This window comes from Miniopterus schreibersii (assembly GCF_964146895.1).
Source record: "Miniopterus schreibersii genome assembly, chromosome: 9".
Classification (NCBI taxonomy): Eukaryota; Metazoa; Chordata; class Mammalia; order Chiroptera; family Miniopteridae; genus Miniopterus; species Miniopterus schreibersii.
Window position 1 is genome coordinate 43795840 of NC_138118.1, and position 13912 is coordinate 43809751.

The following is a 13912-nucleotide window of genomic DNA, read 5'->3' on the forward strand; positions in this document are numbered from 1 at the left end:
TCTGAAATTTCTTGTGGTCTGTTCAATCTAGATGCAAAGGACATGGAAAAATCAAGTGCTCAAATGGCTTAAATATGTTTTGGATGTTCCTATTTATAAACTACAGTATTTTTCTAATTAAAATTCTCAGTTGTCATTCATAGCTTGCTTCCATAGCTTGGCTATTATAAATAATGCTGCAATGAACATAAGGGTGCTTATATTCTTTCAAATTAGTGTTTTGGGTTTCTTGGGATACCCAGAAGTGGAATCTCTGCGTCATAAGGCAGTTCCATTTTTGATTTTTTGAGGAAACTGCATACTGTTTTCCACAGTGGCTGATGTTGAGTTTTGAATTCTTTACAAATTTTGGATATTAACCCCTTATCTAATATATCATTGGCGAATATGCTCTCCCATTCAGTGGGTTGTCTTTCGTTTTGTTGATGGTTTCCTTTGCTTTGCAAAAACTTTTCAGCTTGATGTAGTCCCATTTTTTTATTTGCAGAAAACTTAGTCTTAATAAATGTTTAATAATTAGGGAGTTTCTAACCGCATGAGACAACAAGTCCAGAGTGAAATAACTCCAGTCCCCAGAGATCAGGAATTGGCTCTGCTTCTCTGCCCTTTTTTCAATCCACACTCTTCAGTCTTCCGAGTCTTCAAAGTCTATAGCAAGATGGCTACAGCACTTTCAGGCACATCCAGATAAAACGAGATCCTGTGAAGGTGGAAACCACCTTTTCTTTGTGTCTTTTTAAAGGTTAGAAAAATCTTTGCAAAAGCCCTCCCCCCAGAATATATTTTATTTTTCATGCCCTTTTCTAAACCAATCATGAGCAAGATGAATGAGATTTCATTGTTGGTTTGGGGTTAAATGGAGGCTGGGAATTCATCACCATAACAATCACCATATTTCTGCTGATATTTTTGTTCTTTGGGGCTAATGCCTTTTTTATCCCTTTGCTATAGGATTTGGGAAGAGAGAGGAGATAAGTGTTCAATTTATCTGCTCCACTTAACAGGAACTTCTTCTGAAACTTTCTTACACAGAAAGTACCTGTACTACTAGCCCACTTTCTTTTTTCCCTTTTTTATCTCTTGTTATTAAATTTTCCCATGTACAGAAAAGAAAAGAGTATAATACAATGAACACCCTTATACCTAGTTTGAATAATTGTAATATTCAGGTTTTGCAATTATATTTACTTCATCTATATATATATATATATATTTTTTTAATATATCTTTATTGATTTCAGAGAGAGGAAGGGAGAGAGAGAGCGATAGAAACATCAATGATGAGAGAGTCATTGATCGGCTGCCTCCTGCACGCTCCCAATTGGGGATCGAGCCCACAACCCAGGCATGTGCCCTGACTGGGAATCGTACTTCAATCTCCTGGATCCTAGGTCGATGCTCAACCACTGAGCCACACCCGGCTGGGCATCATCTATATTTTTTGATGATATATTTTGAAGTAGATTGATATCATGGCATTTTACCTCTAAAGATTTCAAAATGCATCTTTAAAAAGTAGAGATAATTTTCAATGTAATTATGCTATTATCACACTTAACAAAATCCAGCTCATTTGTATCTCCTTCAGGGCATGGAGGTCCTATCATGTTGGGAAAGGCTTCAAAAAGAGCCTACTAAAAAGTTTGGAAACAACTTAAATGCCCATTAATAGACTAGATAAGTAAATTAAGATAATCCATACTATGGAATACTATTTAAAAAGATGTATTAGATGATAATATTTAAAAAGATGACATAGTTCTATACATGGAAAGATTTCTACAATATCACTAGGTTTAAATATATATTTATATGTCTAGCCCTGGCCAGTGTGGCTCAGTGGTTAGAGTGTCAGCACTCACACCATAGGATCTCGGGTTTGATTCTCAGTTAAGGGCACATACCTGGGTTACAGGATTGATCCCCTGCCCCATCAGGGTGCTTGGGGGAGGCAACCAATCGATGTGTCTCTCATACATCGATGTTTCTCTCTCTCTCTCTCAACCCCCCCTTCCTCCCACTCTCTCTAAAAATCAATGGGAAAAGTATCCTCGGGTGAGGATTAACAGAAGCAAAAACAAACCAAAAAAACCCATGTCTCAAAATAGTATGTACAGTGTGGTCCAGTTCTTGCTTAAAAATTAATGTGCCTGTGTATGCACAGTAAAGAAGTCTGGAAGGTAATAAATCAATACGGTAATAGCACTTGAGTGGCAGGATTATGGCTGCTGTTTTCTTTCTTTATACATTTCATCAAAATTGTTTTACTATTTGGGTCTTCAGCTGTAAACAGGCAATAGTGTAGTTGCCCCTTCTGATACAGGAGAGAATGTATCCAGGAATGCACCTGGGGAGATGTGGTCTCTGGACTGTAGACTTTTAAGATGCAGGGTGAATGGCATCTTTGTTTTTATAAGTATGGGAAGGTGATAGTCAATAATAAACTGTCATACTAATGGAGCTCTTGTAATAACACTGAAAAACTACCTATGGCTTAGTTTGGGGAATTTTTTGGTTTTTTATTGTAGTAAAATATACATCACAAAATTTACCATTTTATTTCTAAGTGTACAATTTAGTAGCATTAAGTATACACTCACATTGTGGTGCAACCACCACCACCATCTCCAGGACTTTTCATCATTCCATACTGCACCTCTGTGCTCAGTAAACACAAACTACCCTGCCCTAGCCCACGTGGCTCAGTTGGTTGAGTGTCATCCTATGCACCAAAAGATCACTAGTCAGGGCACATATGCAGGTTGTGGGCTCAACCCCCCAGTAGGGGACCTGCAGGAGGCAGCCAATGGATATTTTTCTCTCTCTCCCCCTTTCCCTTCCTCTCTCTCTAAAATCGATACAAACATATTTTAATAAATAAATAAACACAAGCTCTCTATTCCCCCTCCCCCAGTGCCTGGTAACCTCTGTTCTACTTCTGTCTCTATGGATTTGACTATTCTAGGTACCTCATTTAAGTGGAATCATACAATATTTGCTCTTTGTGACAGGCTTATTTCCCTTAGCATAATTTCTTCATGGTTCATCCATGTTGCAGCATGTATCAGAATTTTATTGTTTTTTAAGACTATTTATTGTTTTTTAAGCTAATATTTTGTATAGATATACCAGATTTTGTTTATCCATTTGTCTATTGATGGCCATTTGGGTTGTTTCCACCTTTGTGGCTTTGTTTTTAAATGACTGTGTTTTCAGGATCTGATTTGAACTCAGGTATTTCACACCTAGAAAGATTTTGTAGCAACAGAGAATCCAGAGTGAGAATGAAGGAGAGGGAGACAAATCAACAGTGCTGCTTCATATGACTTGAAGGGGCAGCTTCCAAAGAAGAATGCAGAAAACCAGTTTTTTTAAGGATTTTAATTTTTTTCTCCAAAATTTCTTTTTCTCCCTGTCTTTCTCCCTGGTCAATCACCTAATGAAAGTAAAAAAGCAGTAAAAACAGCTGACAACTAACTTTGACTCTTTCTCTCCTCTTTTCCTAATGTGGATGTGTTTGTTTTGTTTTTTACTGCTTAGCAAGCATGTAGTTCTACCTCTCACTGTGACATTGTTTTTCTATGAGCTTAGCCATAACTGAGATGAGATCTGTTGGATTATTTATACACATGGAATTCATTGAGAAACATATTTCTTCAACACTTACTATGAGCCAACCATGCCCACAGGAGGGTCTAATGTCTTGTCAAAAGTGAAGCATTCATCCTCAGAAGATATAATTAAACTACATATGATATTAAGAAACTAGACTGGCTGTGGGGTAAGGGACTTGTGGCCCCATCATTGGGGAAAAAACCTCTTTTCATGCCAGTATGATAACAATCTCATAAAGCCATAGTTTAGTAGCACAAAAAGTGTTTGTAGGGCTGCCTTTCATCATTATTGATATTTTGTCAATTGGTTTGAACTTGTTTACCTGGTTGATCTTCCTGTCAAGTTCCACCTTCAAAGAGAAGCAAATGCATGGCAAGTAGAGATTACTTACATGCAAGTAGTTGAATAGTTATAACTGAACTCATAGAAGACTCTGCCATGTTATTGTATTTTGCATTCTGCGTTCACTGTTGGTGTTTTCCCTGATGCCCAGATTCAAGCAGGGCAGAGCCTCAGCTCCACCAGATCTGTAGAGAGCTGGTTGCTGCTAACCCTCTCAGCCTGAATGTTTCCCTTGTGCAAGTTTGCCACTGACCTGGAAAGGCTGATTGGGCTGCCTTCTGAGCTCTGTTAAACTGTGTGGCTCTTGTTACCTCAGAAGAGTTTATTCTGTTTGTTCTTTCTTGCCCTTAGACCATCATCTGCAAATAGCATAAGCAGCACCACATCTTCAAATCACAGCAGCTGCACTCCGGAACCCTCTTTGCCCCCAGCTGGAGGTGACCTCGCCAGCCGACTGTCAAGTGATGAAGGGGAGATGGACGGAGCCGACGAGCCTGAGAAGTTAGACTGTCAGTTCTCCACCCACCACCCTAGACCTCTTGCGGTAGGCCACCTGATGTTTCCCTCCATTCATTTTCCCCCTGTGCTTTGTGGGTATTTAGATGATCGTGTCAGAGGGCATACATTTCTAAGGAGAGGTCGTCAGGACAGTGTTTTACGGAAAGGCTTACCCTGAGGTTGAATGATTGCCTTAGAAGTACCCTTGAAAATCACAGTAAGAAAGGGAAGGGCTCCCAGCTGATTATAATCCTTTAAACACCTGGGTATTTGTGGCCCACCTTGAAGCATTAACACTTGAGAAGTGGTGTTTATATAAGTGCACTGGGGAGCTGACCTCCCAGCTTTGCCCATCTGAAAATGGAGCCTCTGATTTCAAAAATTAGTCTAGCTCACCTGCACTGGGAACCGTCTGTCTTAGCAGTGTGCCAAGTGCCAGCTAGCTGGTTTTCTCCCCTGTTGGTTCTGAGTTTTATTGTTATTAGTAAATGTGACCATATGGCACGGGTACTCAGTGTGTATGTTAAGGAAAGGAGGAGGAATTTTATGTCAGTATGTTTGCTGATGAACAGAATTTCTTCCCAATCCTTGAAAGAGTCCACTTTAACAATTCACATGATTGAATTCGAGGTGGGAATCATAAGGAGGCATGAGCTGGAGGCCTGTTTATATTTGCCGTATGAGCATTTAAAAAGGAGATGCCTGGTGCTACCATCACTGAGCTGAATGCTGGGGACCTGGAACATGGGCCCCATGGCTGGTTTCCTCTGGTGCCAGCTTGATTCCTCTAGGAATAGTTTTGACTCTTCCTAGAACTCATGGACTGTGTAGATGAAATCAACCCTGCATCAAGATAGAGTGATTCCTTCCTCCCTTCTGTCTGTGAGATGAATGGGCATGATGGTGACCTGTGGCTTACCAACAGCCTGAGACTTTGCCTTTTAGCTAATTCAGAAATAATGAGGGATAATTAAGAATGCCTTTGAATGCCAGTAATAGAAAACTCAATTCATACAGTGCATGCACTATGGTCATTTAATTATCTCATATAACAAGGAGTCTTGAGGTCGGTGGTTCCAAGCTGAAGGACACTGTGCAACCCTCTTCACCTTTCACACATGGTCTCATTATGTCTGCTACAGCTACTCAGTAGCATTTTACGTGGGATGGAAAGGGACAAACAGAAAGGAAGTCTTCTCCTAAGATGCTATCTTATTTCATAGGGAAGAAAATCTTCCTGTGAACCCCCCAGCAGATTTCCCCTTACATCTATCAGAAGTGGGTCACATGCCCATCCCTATACCACTCGACAGCAGAGAAGGATGAGATTGCACTGATATGGGATGGAGCCAGCCAGGATTCATCCCAAGGTTCTGGGAAGAGACCCACCTTCTCTGCTCACTGCTTCATGTCACATATCAGAACAAAAGTGGTTCTGTTAGCAAGGACAAGGAAGGGAGAGGTGGGAGTGGGATGGCAGCTGATGAGATTGGCAACCTGTGGGGTCTGCTCCAGTGGCCAATGCAGTGAGGATCTGCAGCTCTGCCAAGGGCATAATATATGACCAAAAACAAGAGCCTCTTGGGGCACCTGGCCTTGCATCCCTATGGAATTAGAGATATAGATAGCAAAGACAAAAAGGTGCCTCCAACTCTAAGTTGGAGAGAGAGACTGGGCTCTACCAGAAGGCCAGAGTCTGGAGCACATCAAAATGTTTGTCCAGCCCTGGCCAGGTAGCTCAATTGGTTGGGCATCAACCCGTGCACTTCGAAAGGTTACCTGTTTGATTCCCAGTCAGGGCACATGCTGGGGTTTCGGGCTCAATCTCTGGTGGTGCGTGTGCAGGAGGCAGCCATTTGATATTTCCTTCTCACATCAATGTTTCTCTCTCCCCCTCTCCCTTCTTGTCTCTCTAAAAAATCAATAAAAAACATCTTTAACAAAAATAAAAGAAGAAGAACAGCTTTGGTAATCACCAAAAAGAGCAATTTTTTTTTTTAAGATGTTTGTCCAAATAACAAACTTCCAGGCTACAGAGGATTCGCTGGACGCTGCACACAGCGGGTTTGTGTGCCCTTGGTGGTTTGCTAATTTAAATGGAACAGCCATGAATTTGTTTCTTTGCTTTGTCTTTTCTCTCATGATCAATTGCTATATTAAATCATTTTTGTAATGAACACTCATTCAGTGTGTCTTTAGCAACTGGAATGAAGGAAGAAAAGATGTCTAGACCTGAAAGAGCTCCCACATAACACGGGGGACCAGCTTCCGTGCTGGAGAAGTTCCTTTGTATGTTTTTTTTGCTTGGTCAATAAGCACTTAATATGAAAGTGCAGAAAAGAGGTTTTCATCAGAAGTACCAGATTTGATGGGTGGCAATATTTTAATGCAAAACCCCCAAAACATAAGCAGAACCAAACAAAGGGAAGGTCTTGCATTTGCTCCTGAGAACTGTTTTAAAGGCCGGTTCCAGGAACGGTTTGTGGAATAAGTGCCAATCCAACACTGTGTCTGGGATGGAGGCCAGGAGCTGCTGGGAGGCCTTGGGAAAGGGAGAGAAGCTGCATTTGAGTTATAGAGTCATTTGCAAACTCGTCTGAGCTCTAGACCAGCCAAATGTCACCTTCTCAGAGGCCGCATTTAGCCCAAGTCCCTAATCTCCTCATATCCTCAGGTGAATGGGGTCCCTGGCCTTTATATATTTATAATCAAGTCAGACACATAGGCACTATGTATAACATAAAACTATGTAGTAATTCCAAGGTGAAATGTAAAAAAGTATATGTGCCGTGGGAGTTCATAGTGCCAAGGTTACTCAGATAAAGGCCATGGAAATGAGAGTATTGATTAGGGCACTGAGGGAGGGGAGAATTGGGATTGACAGAGAAGAGGGAAGAAGGCAGGCAGACGGAGCAGCATGAGTATAAGCTTGGAGGCAATGATGTGTCCCAGGGCAGCCGCGAGTGCTGGTAGGAGAGGAGATGAGGTCAGGACTAGGAAAGGAGGAGTGTAGCCTAGTTAGAAGTGAAGTGGCTCTGTCGACAGCAGATAGGAAAGGCATGATCAGTTGGCAGAACATCAGAATGAGGTGTTTCCATTACTCTGATAAGAAACAAGGAACCCCCCGGCCAGCTTGGCTCAGTGATTGAGCATTGACCTATGATCCAGGAGATCGCAGTTCGATTCCCAGTCAGGGCATATGCCCAAGTTGCTGGCTTGATCCCCAGCAGGGGGCATGCAGGAGGCAGCCGATCAATGACTCTCTCATCATTGATGTTTCTATCTCTCTCTCCCTCCCTCTCCTCTTCTGTCTCTCTGAAATCAGTAAAAATATATTTTTTCAAAAAAGGAACAAGGAACCACCAAGTTCCTTAAGAAGATAGATGAGCCCCGGCTAGTGTTGCTCAGTTGGTTCGGCATCATCCTGCACACTAAAAGGTTGCTGGTTTGATTCTTGGTCGGGGCACATGCCCAGGTTTGGGGCTCAATCCCCAGTAGGGGGCATGCAGGAGGCAGCTGATTGATGTTTCCCTCTCACATCGATGTTTCTCTTTCTCTCTCTCCCTCTCTTGCTCTCTCCCTCTCTCTCCTTCTCTCTTCCTCTCTCTAAAAATCAATTTAAAAAATCTTGTTTTTATAAAAAGAAAATGGATGATTCAATAAGCAGGGGGTGCTGAAAAATCATCCTGGCTGCTAAATGTTGTTGGTTTGGATTTTTTTCAACCTAAAATGTTGGCTCAATCCCAGATGTAGAAAAGGTAGCCCTCTGTGCCACAGAAAATTAAATGTTACTATTGTCGAGTCGTAATGTGATGTTCTGCAGAAAATCTAGAGCTCAAACTAAAGCACCACAGAAATATTTTTGGCTTCAGTACTATTTGCTTCCTTATTTTGAGTAAAATTGTACCCCTGTGTGTTTTTATGCAAATGTTATTTTTTTCTGTATGGTTTATATTAGCTTAGTAACCTGTAATCAAAATTAAAATGTGGTTTTTTTCCTCACAGTTTTGCTCATTCGGGAGTCGCCTCATGGGACGAGGGTACTATGTGTTTGATAGAAGATGGGATCGTTTTCGATTCGCACTAAACTCCATGGTAGAAAAACACTTGAATTCACAGATGTGGAAGTAAGTGAACAGTTTCTGTGCAATATAAGATCATAGCTGCCCCACAACTATCTGAACCCCAACTTTTTAAATGAATATCAGTAGTTGGCTTTTCATAGAACAAAATTATTCTGAAGTCAGGATTCATGATAAATTCTTAAATGTCAGCGCTCAATGGCTTGCCTATAGTTTTTCAGAGACACATGCAATGTATGTTACGCTTTATAATCTTCTAAATGAAAAGGGTATTAGATAAGATCTTATTTATTTAACTGATAAAGGGCCTTTTTGCTATGCGTAAGAACATCTAAGGGTATTAAGAATATGTTTTTGTTTGTAATGTTAAGGCTGTAATGTCAATACTAAAAATTTTATAATGGTTATGGACCAGTTTCTAATTGCTTAATGTCCTATGAAAGAATATGTACATCAGCCAACAGGGCAGATTCTGAGTGATGTTGTGAAGTTGGTTAAGCTTGTCTTTGGCCCTTCCCACCTCCCTAGAACTCTCTCCTCACCTCTACTCACACTTCTCTCTAACCTAAACCCAAGCTTACATTCCATTTCTCTAATGTCCCTTTATTCTCCAACACCTCCCAATGTATTTACATTTTCATAGGAGTTTCATAAAAAAGGAAGAAACCTTCTTGACTTAGGAAAATGCTATTGTGAAGGAATGACAGGCTAGACCCTCTCAAACCACAGCACATAAGAAACTGCCATTCTGGCCACTTGATAATACAAGACCAGCCTGCTGCCTATCCCCACCCCCACTCCTACAAAGGTGAGCTCTTAAGATATCATAATACATTAGAAGCGTAGCTCCCTCAGATCTAAGCCTAGATGGTTCAAAAAAGCCAATTCTGAACCCCTCACCCTGCCCAGTGAAACCCAATAAAGGCAAGGAAGGCATTCCTGAGAAATGAGAGGGTACTAATAGAGGGGAGGGAACAGAATTCAAACTTGGCCCTCCCCCAGGCAGCTGCGATGCCTCTTTTCATTGTGATGCCCAAAGAGCTTCCAGACCTGAGCTTCTAGGAGGAGTAAGCTCTCATCGTGGACTTAGGACTAAATGTTAACACTGCCTATAAAGTAGGAAAGGGCCACAAGAGAAGCTTATCATTTCTTCCCATTTAAGTGACTGCCCAGTGTGTCTAAAAGGCACCCTTGATCCTATTTGTGTCCATCCTAAACAGCAACAAATTGGTGTTGCATGTGGGGTTACCGTGTTCATGGTTATTTGTTAATTTATCCTTCTGCGATTGTTCCCCCAAGATGGCAGCCATCCCTGGTGATTCTCGCAGCTCTTTACTCTCCTGTGTTGTGGAAGTGTAAAACCCAGGCACGGTGAAGGAATGTGTTGATCTGTATTTCGCTACCTGGTGTCCTGTCAGCTCAAGCTCCATATTCCTTTCCTCCTCAGGCACAGAAACCCGAGCCACAGGGCATCAGGTCCCTCCCCCCTTTTCAGGACTTGCCTAACCAATCTACTGTCACTGAGCAACATTGGGGCTGCCTGGGTGTCAACTCTGGAGAGCGTAGCACCCCGCTGCCCTCTCAACCTCACTGCCCAAACCCCAGGCCCGGACGGGCCCGAACCTGGAGGGATGGCAGCCGATGAGGGCGTGGAAGACATTAGGAAGAAAAGGAACGGCCAAGACTCTTTTTTCTTTAACAAGCATTTAACTCTGCATCAGGAGACGCCAACACAGTATTCTCTTTCAGCCAGGTCAGCATCTGGAGCTCCATGCCAGCTGGCAGGGGAGGATGGGCACTGTCAGTAACTTATTCGCATCTGTGGGCTTTTTACGGGACTTCCCTAGGTCAGCGTACAAGACTTAAACCAGGCACAGCCCACAAAGCTGAAATCCACTGCCATTTGACTCTAGACAGACACATTAACTGCGTAGCATGGGGGGAGAGGGTCCCGGGGACAGTGAGCAGCGACATGGCCCTTGCCCTGCATCCCCCTGCCCTCTCCCCTCCTGCCTCTGTTAGCCACTTAGGATTCGTGGGACAGGAAGGAAAGGGAGAGAAAGTATGCCAAAAAATAGCTCCCATCCCAATCCTGATGTCAGAGAGGCAAGATTAAGGACTTCAGCTCAGCTTGTCAGCACAAACTGAAGCATGAATTTATACTATTGACTGGGAAAATTACAAATTGGGACATTCAGAGTAGATCTTAGTTAAGGTCATTGAATGGGGTCCTCTCTAAATGAGCCATCTGGTATTTGTCAATAACTTTTTATTACTGCCAAACCTCTGTCCACATGTATTCCTATCCAGACTTTAGCTGGTAAGAAACTTGAGTCGAGGGAAGATTGAGCTGGAGGCCTGAGTCCACAGCAAGGCAGCCGAGACAGCAGGGCAAGTGTGCTGATGCCGCACATGCTGAGAGACGTTTCCGGCGCTGTTCGGAGGGGGTTGTGCAGTGCCAGACAGTTCTGAGGGCATGCTTAGACCTTTCCGGTCTGATCATATGGGAGTCCTTGCCCAGCATGCAGTTATGTTGCTACTGAGAATTCACCTGCTCACCCATCTACCCACCCATCCATCCATCCATTCACTCACTCATTTATTCATTGCAATAAGTATTAATGAAGCACTTATTTAATGCTGATGGGATCTTACATTCTTTACGCTTGAGAGAAAGTAGATTTTCAAACAGCATTATGACCACAATGGGTTTGGCAACATTTTTCTCTTATCTCTGATCTCCTCAGTCTGACGTTTTCAAGGACTCTGTTCGTCTATATTCAAGGATTCCTCTGGACTCCACCCTAAAGATCAAAGCCATAGTTTCACCCAGCTGCAGGCAGAAACTGAATCCTGAGAGAGCAGCGGTAGGAGAGGCATTTCCTTGTCAGCAGGGCCTCTTTCCAGAGTTCTCTGATACCACAGCTGGGAGGGTGACCTCCCAGGAGAGAAGGGACTGGAGAAGCCCTATCTCACACCTTTCTCCAAGCTCCTGCGGTGCAGGCCCCAGGCCTTCCCACCTTCAAACACTGCTTTCAAAGAAGGAGAGTGAATTCCTAACTGCTGGAGAGCCCCAGCGATGCTGGAAATGATTCCCAGGGGACACAGGGAGGGGGGCAAGGTGAGAAATAAAAAAGTGCCAGTTTAACAATATTCACCTGACTCCTGAGTCAGTATTCTTTCCTGCAAATCAGGAACAAATGGCGACCCCAAGGCCTCTGTGCTCCTCCTGGTCCCCAGAGTAGCAGCAACATCAACCCAGACCATGGTTTGGAAGTGGGAGCTGTTTCCAGCACAAGTCCAAAGATGGAGTTTGCAGGGAGACCCCAAGAGTGGCCCACCACCAGGGGCTGGCCTTAGCTCCACAGAGTAGAGTATAAGAGGCATGGGATTTGCTCCCAGGCATCCCCGACCTCCAGGAAGACCTTCCCCATCCATATGTTCTCCTGTGACCATACCCTGCATTTGTCTTCAGAACAAACTAGAAAATCCTGACCACCTTCTCTGGATACATGAAGGTCCCTGTAACTCTCACACCTTCCTAACAGGGACAAGAAGACCTGTTGAAGGGCAGCCACACCGCAATTAGAGCTCCTCTGAGTGAGAGCTGAGGACGGGTGGCATAGAGAGGGAAAAAGTCAGTCCCAGGTCTGAGCAAGTTGACATCTGCATTGTTTCCCAAGCCCCAACCCTCCACTGCCCCAGCAGCCTCCATGGCCTGGCCAACAGGAGCCAGGAGCCACAAGCTAACATGGAAATGCCTCTCTACGGAATAAATCAGAGGCTACAGACAGAAAATGCAGGAGGAGGCTGGCCTGTGAGGAGAGGGGTATTTCCCACTCTGCCTGCAGCCAAGAGCAGGGTGGGGAGGCAGGAGACAGGCAGTGGGCAGAGGCCACTCTGGCCCATATGTGCAGGTGACAAAGCCTTGTCCTCACAGTTCTTACTTCAAGCCAGGACCTAAGTGAAATGACCACTTCTCATTAAAAACCACCTTCATCACTACCAAAAAAAAAAAAAAAAAAAAGGAGGAGAATACTGTTGGGGAAATTTATATTCTAAATCACATTCACCTTTTATTCATGAACCCAAATCAGCCATTATCCAGTAGCCAAGCATGGAGAAAAGGACCTGAAGGCTATTGAAAATAGGTTGCTGGATATTGCCATTGGGGGAGCCATAGGGAGGGGCCATACTTCAGATTTTGCCATCCTTCAAGGCTTCATTTTCCATAGTCTGGTTCTACCGGGGTTTTCTCTGTAGCCCTGATGCTCACACTTAATCGAGCCTCTGAGGAATGCCAAGCCTGGTTCTCACTGTTTCTCTTTCACTCTTCTCTCACGTTTAGGAAAATCCCTCCTGCGGCAGATAGCCCCATGCCCTCGCCAGCAGCCCACATCACCACCCCTGTTCCAGCTTCCGTTTTACAGCCTTTCAGCAACCCCAGTGCTGTGTATCTTCCTTCAGCTCCCATCAGCTCGAGACTCACCTCTTCTTACATAATGACATCAGCCATGCTCTCAAACGCAGCTTTTGTGACATCGCCGGACCCAAGCGCCCTCATGTCACACACCACAGCTTTCCCTCATGTGGCTGCAACCCTCAGCATCATGGACTCAACCTTCAAGGCCCCATCCGCGGTGTCCCCGATACCGGCCGTCATCCCTTCCCCATCCCACAAGCCATCCAAAACCAAAACCAGCAAATCCTCAAAAGTCAAAGACCTGTCTGCCCGTAGCGACGAGTCTCCAAGTAACAAAAAGAGGAAGCCGCAGTCCTCCACTTCCTCCTCCTCCCCATTCTCCTTGCCGACATCCCTCTCGTCTCCATTATCAGGGCCCCACAGAAAGAACTGTGTTTTGAATGCCAGTTCAGCTTTGAACTCCTATCAGGCGGCTCCTCCCTATAACAGTCTGTCCATGCACAACTCAAACAATGGGATGAGCCCACTCAGTGCCAAACTGGAGCCCTCAGGACGGACCTCGCTGCCCAGCGGCCCGGTGGACATAGGGAGACACATGGGCTCTGTGGGCAGCAGCAGTGACTCCTGTCCCCTCTCGGTGCCCTCCCTCGCAGGGGACCTCTCTCTAGCCTCACACAATGCCGTGTCTTCTCTGCCCCTCTCTTTTGACAAATCAGAAGGAAAAAAGCGTAAGAACTCAAGTTCTAGTAGCAAAGCCTGTAAAATCACTAAAATGCCTGGTATGAATAGCGTTCACAAAAAGAACCCGCCCAGCCTTCTCACACCGATGCCCGATCCCGTTAACAGCACCTCCTCTCGGCAGGTAAGGGACCCGTCCTGCCAGGGGCTTCCTGGCACTACCTTCTCAGTCCCAAGGGCAAGGGGAGCTGGGCAGCGCCCTTGCTCAGCCAGG

At 44.3% G+C, this 13912-nt stretch overlaps 1 protein-coding gene across 6 annotated transcripts in view; it reads left to right on the forward strand.

The window, feature by feature from the left end:
* ATXN7L1 (ataxin 7 like 1) overlaps positions 1 to 13912 on the forward strand; it is a gene marked incomplete at its 5' end in the record, with an annotated part of 234863 nt that overhangs the window by 212958 nt on the left and 7993 nt on the right. For 4 of the 6 annotated variants that reach the window (XM_081147541.1, XM_081147536.1, XM_081147538.1 and 1 more), the window contains 3 exons: positions 4309 to 4501; positions 8461 to 8582; positions 12886 to 13822. In XM_081147541.1, coding sequence (XP_081003667.1) covers positions 4309 to 4501; positions 8461 to 8582; positions 12886 to 13822 — 1252 coding nt within the window. Of the gene's footprint in view, positions 1 to 4308; positions 4502 to 8460; positions 8583 to 9984; positions 10291 to 12885; positions 13823 to 13912 lie in introns of all 6 variants that reach the window. The other 2 variants (XM_081147535.1, XM_081147537.1) reach the window with 1 other exon arrangement.